This window comes from Lagopus leucura, unplaced genomic scaffold (assembly GCF_019238085.1).
Source record: "Lagopus leucura isolate 7727_CA_CO unplaced genomic scaffold, USGS_WTPT01 253-2_obj-0_obj, whole genome shotgun sequence".
In the NCBI taxonomy this organism is placed as follows: Eukaryota; Metazoa; Chordata; class Aves; order Galliformes; family Phasianidae; genus Lagopus; species Lagopus leucura.
The window spans coordinates 988-12620 of NW_024965738.1; the positions used below are offsets into that span (position 1 = coordinate 988).

Sequence of the window (11633 nt, forward strand, 5' to 3'; positions counted from 1 at the left end):
CATCCATCCCTCCCTCCATCCCAACATCCACCCCATCACAACCATCACCCACCCCAACCACCGTGTCCATCCCACCACGGCCACCAGCCGCTCTACCTTGGCTTTCCCGGTGCTCTGCAGGACACGCACCAAGGTGCCAGCGAGCTCCTCCTTGTGTCTCACGGCGATGGTGGGCTCCAGGCAGGCGCACAGCTCCCGATAGTGGAAGGTGATGAACTCAGCCAGCTCCTTGTAGCGTACGATGGGCAGCACCCTCACCTCCCGGTACCTCCCGCGCACCCGCACCGCCGGCGCCCGTTCGTCGCCTCCATGACTGCTCAACGGGTACCAGCGCTCCAAGGGCTGCCGGGCAGCCGCCAGCTCAGCCAAAGGGACGGTGACAGATGCCACCGGCTGGCTGGGGTGACCCTGATCGTCACGGTAAAGCGAGAGGGTGAGGGCTTGGGAGGGCGGGAGGGCGGCCAGCTGGAAGAGCTCGCCCCAAAAGAGCTCGCCGTCGGGACCGGCTGCTTTGGCGGTGGTGCGGGCGAAGAGCGTGCCGTCCAGCTGGAGGTGACACCGCAGGCGGCGGCGGGGCGGCAGGTCCCGTGCCTCGTACACCCACAGGCTCAGCCCCAGCTCCAGGCGCTCGCAGTTGTCCTGGGGATGGGAGGGGACAGTGGGGACGTGGGGGGATAGGAGGGGACGTGGGGCAGGTGGGGAGGTGAGACTGGATGGGAAAGGAGGGCTGGATTAGAAGCAGGGAGCAGGAAGGGACACTGAGGGCAGGAGGGGACTTGGGGGACAGGAGGGGACACGGATGCATAGGGATAGGAGGGTACCTGTATCCACAGGACAGGAGGTGGCAGTGGAGACAGGAGGGAAGATGGGGGGCAGGAGGAGATGTGGAACAGATGGGGGTGTGGGACTGGAAGGGAAAGTAGGGCTGGAGAAGAGCCGGGGGCCCGGGTGCTCGCCCGGGGGAAGAAGGAGCCGTGGGGGCATAGGGGACAGGAGAGGACATGGGGGACAGGAGTTGGCACTGGGGACAGGAGGGGACTTGGGGGACAGGAGGGTACACAGGAGGCATGGAGGGGAATTGGGGACATAAGGGGATATGGAGCATGCAAGGGGGAAATGAGGACTTGGGGTACATGAGGGAGCATGGGGGAAAGGATTTCGATGACTGCTGTGGTCCTTTTCAAGCCAGCCCACTCGATGATTCTGTGGTTCTATGATATGGGGGACAGGATGTGGCACTGGGGACATGAGGGGAGTGGACAGGATAGGAGAGGATGTGGCGGACATGAGGGAACATGGGAGATAGGAGGAGGCCTTGGGGACAGGAGGGGTCACAGGGGACACAAAGAGGCCTTGAGGACAAGAGGGGATATGCGATCTGGAAGGAACACAGGGGACTGGAGGGGATACGAGGGATGGGAGGAGACACAGGGATATGGATGGCCAAATACTTCAGGACACAAGAGGATGGCCAAATCCACAGAGGGACAGCAGGACACAAGGGGACACAATGGGGACAGGGCCTGTGGGAGGTCCCTGAGGGTCCCACCTTGTTGGGCTGCACCGTGCGGCGCAGGTTCTCAATCCAGCGGTCGCGTTCAGCCAAGGAGCTGCACCCGAAGGAGTGGCTGTGCCCACCTGTGATGATCTGCAGACAGGGAGGGGGTCAGGGGGCACCTGGGGGCCTGTGCTGAGGTGCCCTGGGTGCCTCTATAGGTCCAGGGTACCTTTGGCGCCCTGATAGGGTGCCCTGTGTGCCCTGGGTGCCTCTACAGAGTGCCCTGGGTGCTCTGGATGCACATCCAGGATTTCTGGGGTGCTCTGGGTGACTCTGCAAGGTACCCTGGGGTACTTTGGGTGCCTCTATAGGGTGTATGTATGGGCTGCTCGCCTTGCCCTTCCCCCAGCACCACTACCTGGAAGCAGAATTTCTCGCCCACGATGCTGCCGTGCACAGGACGCACGATGACATTCTCCCCGCTGAGGTCCAGCTCGGCTGCGCTGGGTGCTGGCAGCAGGGACTCGTGGGAGCCGCTGCGGCTCGGGGCTCTGTGGCAGACACAGCTGTCACCAAAGACCCTCCACGCTGCCCCTACGCTGTCCCCACCACCTTCATACCTTTCTCCATCTGTGCCGACCGCCACTGAGCTCTCATTTTTGGACACGATGCGACCTTTCCGCTCCCGCAGTCGCTTCCACAACAGTCCCTGTAGGGTGGGGATGGAGGGACAACGGGTGACCCCGAGGTACAGTGTGACACCCGTGGGTGACACTGGGACCCACCTTCACGTTGCTGAACTGCGAGGTGGTAGAGCCGTCGCTGTCGGTGCCTTTCCCCACTGCCCTCGCACTCCTCTCCTCGGTGTCTGTTGGGGTGGCCCAGGTTAGACCCCAAAACCACAACGGGGTGCGGCACCCACCTCCCCAAAAAGCAGAGGGAAGCACGGCCACGCATTGGGTGCAGCCCACTGGTGGGTGCATCGGCGTGCAGGGGGGTCAAGCTGGGCTTGGGGTCTCACCGTGCGCCACACACAACAGCCAGCGACGGGGGCCCATGGTGGCAAGGAAGCCCTTATCAGGAGGATCAGCGCACAGGGAGGAAGCGGTGACGGCGCACGGAGGGCCTCGCGCAGGGGGCTTCCTCCACACTGGGGTGTGGGGCACAACGCGCAGTGCAAGATCCACAGCGCAAGACGCACGAGTGGGGCGCGACGATGCGCAATGCACAGCTCAAGGCACGGGGCGAAGTGCGGGGCGTTGGGACACAGAACGCAAGGTGCGTGGCACAGGACGCGGCGCACGGCGCGGTGGTGCACGGTGTGCAGGGCATGGCGCAGAGCACGGAGGCGTTTGTGCGTGGCGTGGTGCGCAGTGCAGGGCGCGGTGCGGTGCGTGGTGGGAAGCAAAGCGCACGGCATGGTGTGGCATGCCCCAGGAGCTGCATTGGAGCTTGCACCAGTGCATGCAAACGCCCCGCGTTGTCGGCTCACCGGTGTCCCTCCTGCCACCCACTGGGTGAGGGCTGCTGCTCTCAGAGCTCCCGGTCCGGTTCCTGCTCCTGCTTGAAGTCTGAGGATGCAGAGAGGGGGTCAGGGACCAAATGCCCAGCACCCCGTGCACCCCATAACGTAAGGGGGTCCTCACCTCCTCGTCCCGACCCACGTGGATCAGCTGTCTGTCTACCAGTGAGAAGTTGGAGACGTCCCACACTGTGACATCGGGTGCCGGAGGCATTGGGATGGAGCGGGCGCCGTGGGTGCTCTCTGGGGCTGGGGGGGGGGGGGGTGGAGCAGAGGGGTCAGGAGCACCCAAGGGCCCTCGTTGTGTCCCTGTGTCCCATGGTTGGCATTTAGTGCTGCTGTGACTGTGCTGCAGTAGGTGTGACAGTGTCGTATGGTTGGGGTGGCGGAGCCGGGGGACACGGGGACACTGCCGTGCCACCATCATGGGGGCTGTGATGCCAAAGGCCACATGGCTGTCGTGTCACCGCTGGTGTGGCGATGCTGGAGGACAAGTGGCCATGGAGGTGCTACCATGAGGATGGCAGGGGATGTGGCCGCGGCCGCACCACCATTGCTGCGGGGATGCTGAGGAGCGCATCCCGTTACCCTGTGCTTTCCAGACCGTCACCCATCCCCACTGCCTGCCAACACATCAAACCCAGCTCTTCTTCCTCCAACCCATCACCCGTCTCCGCTGCCCACCGCCCACTGTCCCTCCAGCCCCTTATCCACCATCTTTCCCCATCACTCATCACAATCCTTCATCCAGCATCACCACCCATCACACCCAACCAGCACCCACAAGGCTCTGCACCCCAAACCATCACCCATCTCCACCTCAGCCCATGACCACCACCCCCATTTCCATCCCACTCCCATCCTCATCTCCATTCCACCCCCATCCCATTCCCATTCCATCTCCATTCCTCTCCCATCTCATCCCCGTCTCCGTCCCCAACCACATCCCCATCCTCACCCCCAACTCCATCCCCATTCCCATCCCCACCTCACCCCCATCTCCATCTCCATCCCACTTCCATCTTGTACCCATTCCATCCCCTCCTCAATCCCAGCTCCTCCCCACACAAATCCCATTCTATCTCCATCTCCATCCCACCCCCATCCACCCCGATCTCGTCCCCATCCCCACCCCCAACAACATCCCCATCCCACCCCCCTCCTCATCTCCATCCCGCTCCCACCTCATCCTCATTCCATCCCCGTCTCATTCCAATCCCACTCCCATCGCATCCCCATCCCCACCGCCCCAAACACCCCCATACCTGGGATGCCCTCGTGGGACCCCTTCTCAGCCCTGGCCCCGTTCTCCACGTATCCCTTCTTCTTGGACACGGAGCGCAGGTATTTCTGCAGGGTGCCTTTGCCACCCTCGGGGCTGCGTGGCTCCTTGACCACCTTGGAGGGCGCCGAGAACGCCCTTTGGAAGAGGGACCGACGGGCACTGGCTTTGGGTGCCCCCAGGTTGGAGCTGCCCTTCCCAACGCCGTCGTCGAGGCTCTCAGACTCGGGTTGGCTGTAGGAACGCTTCCAGCCCTGCAGCCGGCTCCAGTGCCGACCACCCGGGGTCGCACTGCACCGCTCGGGGTCCCGCTCGCCCACGGCTGCTGCCGTTCGCCATCTGTACGTCTTCAGCAGCGTTGGTGGCTCAGCATTTTGGGGGGGCTTCTCCACTTCCATCTGTGGGATGGAGTGAGCCGCCCCAGCACCCCAACTTAGGTGTCCTCATCCAAGCACCCCTACTGGGGCACCCGTACCCAGGCACCCTAATTTGGGCACTCCTATCCCAACACTCCAATTTGGGTGCCCCCCATCGCAGCACCCCAGTTTGAATGCCCTCATCCAAATCGTCCCCATTGGGGGACCCCTACCCAGGCACCCCAAGTTAGGCATCCAAGTTCTAGCACCTCAATTTGGGTGCCCTATCCACACACCTCCATCCCAGCACCTCAATTTGGGTGCCCTATCCACACACTCTCATCCCAGCACCTCAATTTGGGTACCCTATCCACACACCCCCATCCCAGCACCCCAATTTGGGTACCCTATCCACACACCCCCATCCCAGCACCTCAATTTGGGTGCCCTATCCACACACCCCCATCCCAGCACCTCAATTTGGGTGCCCTATCCACACACCCCCATCCCAGCACCTCAATTTGGGTGCCCTATCCACACACCCCCATCCCAGCACCTCAATTTGGGTGCCCTATCCAGGCACTCCTATCCCAGCACCTCAATTTGGGTGCCCTATCCAGGCACTCCTATCCAGGCATCCCAATTTGGGCATCCACCTTCCAGCACCCCTATTTTGGTCCCGCTGTCTAAGCATTCCCACTGGGGCACCCCAATTCCAGCACTCCTATTTGGGTGCCCCCATCCAGGCATCCCCATAACAGGTGCCCTAATCTGGGGACTCTCTATCTCAACGCCTCCATTTTGGGGCACTCTGGTATTGCTACCCCATTTGCACACCTCTTTTTGGGTACCCGTATCCAGGCACCCCCACCCAGGCACCCAGGCACCCCTATTGGGGTCAATCGTGTGTGATCATCCCTGTGTGGTTTCCAGCACCCCAATTTGGGTGCCCCCATCCAAGCATCCCTTCCGGGGGTGCCCACATTTCAGTACCCTCACCCAGGACACTCCATTCAGGCACCCTTGTGTGGGTTTCCCTTATCTGGGGGGCTCTATCTGAACACCCCCATCCAGATACCCTCATTGGGGAACCCAATATCACTGCCCTGTTTGCACACCCCTACTGGGTTACCCCTGCGTGGGCATCCCTGTAGGGGTACCCCCATCTCAGCTCCCCTATTTGGGTGCCCTTATCTGTGCACCCACCCCCCAGACACCTCAATTTGTGTGCCCCTATCCAAAAATCCCAAACTGGGTCACCCCTTTGTGGGCACCCCCATAGGAGTTCCCCCCCCCCCCCCCCCCAGCACCCCTCTTTTGGGTGCCTCCATCCAAGCACTCCTCACGAGGCACCCACATCACAACACCCCCCATCCAGGCGCCTTTATTGCGGCACCCCCATATTGACACCCCAATTGCACGCTCCTAATTGGGTGCCCAAATCCAGGACACCTCATCCAGGAACCCCCACTCAGATTCCTTTGTTTGATTGCCCCTCTGCTGCCACACACCATCAGCACCCCCTTGAAGACCCCTCCACACACACCCAGACACCCTTATTGGGACACCCCTACATCTCTGCCCCTATTTGGGTGCCCCTGCCTGCCCACACCCCCCTCCCAGAACGAGGGGACCCATAAAGGGGGCGCCAGGGTGGAGGGGGGGGGTGGGTGGGGAGTGGAAAACAACCCCCAGGTGGGACTGCCAGGGTGGGCTGCCCAAACCGAGAGGGATGCCAGGATGAAGATATCCGAGGATGGGCGCTGAGCGACCGCGGGGTGGCCACAGGGTGGCACCCCCCGACCCCATATCCATGGGACACGCCGACCCCCATCCCTTTGCACCATCCCAATCCTGGGATGCGTATCAGATTGAGACACAGAGCCAGCGGGGCGCGGTGACAGCGCTGTAGGGTGACACCTGTGGGTGGCCCCACTGCCACCCCATCCCCGGGCGCAGGCGGTGCCGACGATGCTTCCGCGGCTGCGGCTGCCGCGCGTGCCCCCCCCCCCCCCCCCCCCCCGCGTCTCTGCCGCGTTTCCTCCCGCCATCTGCACCCTGTGCATGGCCCCACAGCGGGCTGGGGGGAGCCCCGAGGGTGGGAGACCCCCCCCCGAGGGTGGGAGACCCGAGGGTGAGCGTAGCACTAAGGGGTTGCTCGTGGGGCTTGGACGATCCTCATCGTGGTGACACCACGGGCTGCAGGCTCCCATCAATTTGGGGGTCAGCACCCAAAGGGTGACCCAGGGAGGGCGCCCCCACCTTCAGGGATGCACCCCCACCCTGGGGGTGATGCCAGTGCTTTTGGGGCCTATGGGGTGCTGCTAACTTTCGGGGTCTTTGGGGTGCAAACCGTCCCACCTAGCGGCACCCCAGCACCCCATCAGCACGGTGCTGCTCACCCCAGCACCCCACATCCCCACGGCTGCTCCCAAGGATGGAGCGTCCCCTTGGGGTGCCCCCTCTCCCCTCCCCCCCCCCCCCCCTCCGTGTGCCCCCAACCCCGCCATACCTCGCCGCTCGCTGCCTCCTCTGACACCCGGTTCCTGCCGTGGCTTCCCCATGTGACCCAGCAGGAGTTTCAGTCACACCCTCACCTCCGCCTCTGCCCCAATGATGTTATCTGTGCGCCCAGCCCCAATGGATAACACTCGGCCGCAGCCCCGGGGGGGCACCGAGCAGCTGAGCCCCCCCCCTTCCCCCCCCAGAGCACCGGGTATTGGGGTCACAGCGGTGACCGGAGTAAAGGCTGTCATTAGGTTTCAGAGTGAACAGGAATCGGAGATGGAGGTGTTGGAGCGCTGTGTGCACACACGGCTTATGGAGTCCTACATGGGCTGGGTGAGAGGGGGCAAGCCTTGAAAGGTCTGGGGTGGGCATGGGTGTCCTCAGGGTGGGCTACGTCTGGGTTCTCCCCTTGTGCTGTAAGGGAGGCACAAGGATTGTGGGTACACATGTAGAGCCCCATTCTGCCTCCCCGGCCCGTGCCTCAGTTTCCCTCCTGCTCTCCAGAGGTCACCCCGAGCAGCTATCCTGGCACTGACTTTATTATGGGATGTTTGAGGCCGTGGGCCATGGTCTGTTGGGAGCAAGCCAGGACTGGTCCACACCATTCTGGAGACCAGTGTCCTGGTCTGGCATCCTTGGGTTGGGGTCCATGTGGACTGGGATCCTTCCGGTCTGGAATTCATTGGGTTGGAGTCCATATGGAGCAGAGTCCATCTGTTCTGACATCCACTGAGTTGGGCTCCATGCGGACTGGGGAATTTCTGATCTGGAATTCATTGGGTTGGGGTCTTTATGGACCAGGGTCCGTCTGGTCTGATATCCATTGGGTTGTTGTCCACACAGCCTGGGATCCACGTGGTCTGACTTCATTGGGTTGGCATCCCCATGGGCCAGGCTCCACGCAGATTGGAATCATTGGGATCGAGTTCTTACGGTGTCCGTCTGACCCCCATCAGACCACGATCCATGCAGACCGGGATCCAACCTTCGCAGCACCCACGCAGACCAGCACCCATGGGGCCAATCCTCACTGAAGAGAAGACAAGGAACCATGGTCATCCCCAGCATCCCCCACACTTCCCCCAACCCTCCACCTCCGGCACACCAGAGTGAGCCAGAACCCCGACCCCAGCAATGTCACAGGACCCAGTGCCCACCTTGAAGCCGTGCCAGGTTTGGATCTCCTGGAACAGGGCATCCCCGGGGCAGCTGGTGTTCACCATTTGCCTGTGGCCATGCAGAGTGTAGTTCTGGTGGAGCCACCCAGCCCTCACGGCACACGGTATGAGGCCATCGCGCACCAAAGCGATGGCTTGGGGATCCGGCAAGCTGGCTGAGAAGTTGCCCACGTAGCCCACTCCGTAACCCTTGGTGTTGTGACCTCTGGTATGGGCACCCACCCAGTGCCAACCTCGCCCTTGGTAAAGGTATCCATCCGAACCCACCACGAAGCTGTGGGCACCCAATGCTGGTCAGCCCAACGTTGGTCAACCCCATATTGGTCAACCCAGTGTTGGTCAACCCAATACTGGTCAACCCAGTATTGATGAACCCAATGCTGGTCAACCCAGTGTTGGTCAACCCAATATTGGTGAACCCAATGCTGGTCAACCCAATGTTGGCCAACTCAATGTTGGTCAACCCAGTGCTGGTCAACACAATGTTGGTCAACACAATGTTGGTCAACCCAATGCTGGTCAACCCAATATTGGTCAACCCAGTGTTGGTCAACTCAATGTTGGTCAACCCAGTGCTGGTCAACCCAGTGTTGGTCAACCCAATGTTGGTCAACCCAATATTGGTCAACCCAGTGTTGGTCAACTCAATATTGGTCAACCCAGTGCTGGTCAACACAATGTTGGTCAACACAATGTTGGTCAACCCAACGTTGGTCAACCCAATGCTGGTCAACCCAATATCGGTCAATTCTGTGTTGATCAACCCTACCTTGGTCAATCCTACATTCCCCTCCAGTCACAGGGACCGTGGTGGGTTCACTGTGACACCAGTCTCACCTGTAGCCGATGTCATCCCAGCCACGGGTGTCCTGGTGGAAGAGCTGCATGGAGCGCATGTCGCGGGCACAGGCGGCGAAGGAGCGGCATGGGGCGCTGGGCACGAAGGTGTGGTGGATGTAGATGGAACCCAAAGGTGGGGACAAGGGGCTGGGGGTGCCCCGGTAGGGACGGGCACCCCACATGCAGCGGGGGATGATGGCTGGGCACTCTGCGAGGGAAGGCAGGGGGTGGTTGTGGGGGTGTATTTGGTCTTGGGAATGTGGAGTTTGGGGAGTTCCTTGGTTTGGGGATACTGCTGAGTCCACCTGGGGTCACCTTGTCCAGGGGACAGGGAGAATCTTGGCTGCCATGGCTTTGTCCAGCATCCAGGGACACCCCTCCGGAGGACACTGGTGTGTCCATCTAAAAACCTGACATGTGGGGACACACTGGTGACCAGCAAGGGGATGTGGTGTTGCCTATCCATGGGCCACCGACTAGAGACAAAGCAGTACCCATGCAGGGGACGTGATGGTGTCTATCCTTGGGCCACCAACTGGGGATGCACTGATATCCACCTAGGGGACGTGGCAACGTCCATCCAGGGACCACCAGCTAGAGGCAAACCGGTGTCCATCCAGGGGATAAAGAGGTGTCTACCCAAAATCTACCATCTGGGGACTCAGTGGTGTCCGTCCAGGGAACACACTGGTATTTGGCCACGCCATTCCGTGTGTCACCATGAGCACAGTGACACCTCCCCTGGGATGCCCCCGGCTTCACTCAGCACCCTTCCTATTCCCACCAGCCATTCCAGCACCCACCAGCCATTCTTAGCACCCATCTCAGCAAACATCACCCATCCCAACATCCACCCCAGCACCCACCACCATTCCCACCACCCATCATCCACCACCCACACCAGCACCCATCCCTGTCCCCATCCCACCATCCGTCCTAACATTCACCTGATCTCCGTTCCCACCACCCATCCCAGCACCCAGCACCCATCCCAGCCCCCATCCCAACACCGTTCCCTCCTCTTATCCCATCACCCACCCCAACACCGTTCCCAGCACCCATCCCTGCCCCCATCCCACCACCCACCTCCCACCCCAACCTTCACTTTGGGCCCCTACTCACCAACATAGACCTCCATGAACTCCCGTGCTGCCCGATGAGCGATGCCCGCCTCCTCCTCCTCCCCAAATTCCTCCAGGAGCTCACAGGTGGGTGACAGCCCCCTCAGTACCCTCAGCATCGCCACCACCTCCTCCTCCAACTTTCCCACTGCCGTCAGCGCCCCGAAATCCTGACGCCGGCGGCTGCTGTGAGGCCACCCTCTTATGATCCCATTCTCCACACCATAATATCTCCGGAATAGGACGGAGAGTGGGATGGGTTCTTCAGCCAAGCGCGTGCCCAACAGCACCCCATCCATCGCCCCGTTGGCAACAACGTCAGGGACGAGCGACGGGGGACCCAATGGGGTGAAGTTTTGTGGGTTGTCCACGTCATCCCAACAGCCATCGGGTCCCAGGGCTGCCGTCCCGTTGACCCGTGCCATGAGGAAGGATGTCCCAAGAGCTTCGGCGATGGTGACGGCATAGAGAGCATCCAGAGCAGCCCAGTTGGGTTGATCAATGGGGCCGGGCCACCCCGCTGCCCTCTTCAGCCCCACTTCGATGCCGGCGAAGAGCGGTGCCAACGCAACGGTGGAACCATCGGGTGCCAACACCAGGCCGTGCTCTGCGGTGGTGTTGGGGTGGAGGAGGTGGGCGAGCAGCGTCCAGAGCTCGGGGATGGGCTTTGGGGTGGGAGGGGGGTCTCCAAGCAGTGTGTGGCACACGGGGGTCCCGCAGCCCCCCAGCGCCCGCACCAGGGATGGGATGTCCAGGGTGTCATCGACCTCCAGGGATTGTAGGATTGGGATCAACGAGGAGATGTGGCGTGGGAGGAGGGCTGGAGGTGAGACTGGAATGGGGCAGGAAGATGAAAACTGGGGGATGAACACAAAGAAATGGGGAAACACTCGCCCCCTCCCCAAAAAACTAAAAGGGGAAATGGATCTTAAATTGGAGGGATGCACCCGAGGAAAGGGGGGATGGAGCTGAAAAGGGGGGAGGGATGCACGCAGGGATGGGAATGAGCGGGCAAAACAGGGGAGAGTGCACCCAAAATGGGGAGGAGGGGGGGAGGGAGGGTGCACCCCGAGGTTGGGAATGCGCCCATAAGTGGGGAATGCAGGAAAAGGGGAGGGCAGCCAAATAAATGGGAAATGTACCCAAAAAAATAGGGAGGGGGGGAATGCACCCCAAAATGAGGGAAATGTCCCCAAAACTGCATGGGGAGGAACCTGAGGAAAGGGGAATGAGCTCCAAAAAAGGAGGAATGTGCCCAAAGTTGGAGAGGGGCGACCCAAAGAAGGGGGAATTCACCCCAAAAGAGCAAACGTTTCCCAAAGTGGGGG

The 11633-nt window shown here is 61.3% G+C and overlaps 2 protein-coding genes across 5 annotated transcripts in view; both read right to left on the reverse strand.

Moving 5' to 3' along the window:
• Window positions 1-75: 75 nt before the first annotated feature.
• LOC122192268 (RAS protein activator like-3-like) lies at window positions 76-7193 on the reverse strand (the record flags this gene model as incomplete). Its single annotated transcript, XM_042892788.1, has 9 exons — window positions 7171-7193; window positions 4286-4700; window positions 3145-3269; window positions 2991-3069; window positions 2284-2366; window positions 2119-2207; window positions 1917-2049; window positions 1550-1648; window positions 76-639 (listed from the first exon to the last, which is right to left on the reverse strand). Coding segments are annotated over exons 2-9 (1587 nt in total), but the record flags the coding sequence as incomplete, so codon positions are not given.
• A 496-nt stretch (window positions 7194-7689) lies between these two features.
• The window catches only part of LOC122192269 (N-acetylmuramoyl-L-alanine amidase-like), a 5604-nt gene continuing 1660 nt past the window's right edge, over window positions 7690-11633 (reverse strand). Inside the window, exons 2-5 of one of the 4 annotated variants that reach the window (XM_042892789.1) lie at window positions 10307-11162; window positions 9182-9392; window positions 8324-8618; window positions 8107-8196 (exon numbers count right to left, since the gene is read on the reverse strand). In XM_042892789.1, the coding sequence (XP_042748723.1) occupies window positions 8194-8196; window positions 8324-8618; window positions 9182-9392; window positions 10307-11162 (1365 nt within the window). In that variant the 3' untranslated portion in view covers window positions 8107-8193. Of the gene's footprint in view, window positions 8197-8323; window positions 8619-9181; window positions 9393-10306; window positions 11163-11633 lie in introns of those variants that run through there. The other 3 variants (XM_042892792.1, XM_042892790.1, XM_042892791.1) reach the window with 3 other exon arrangements.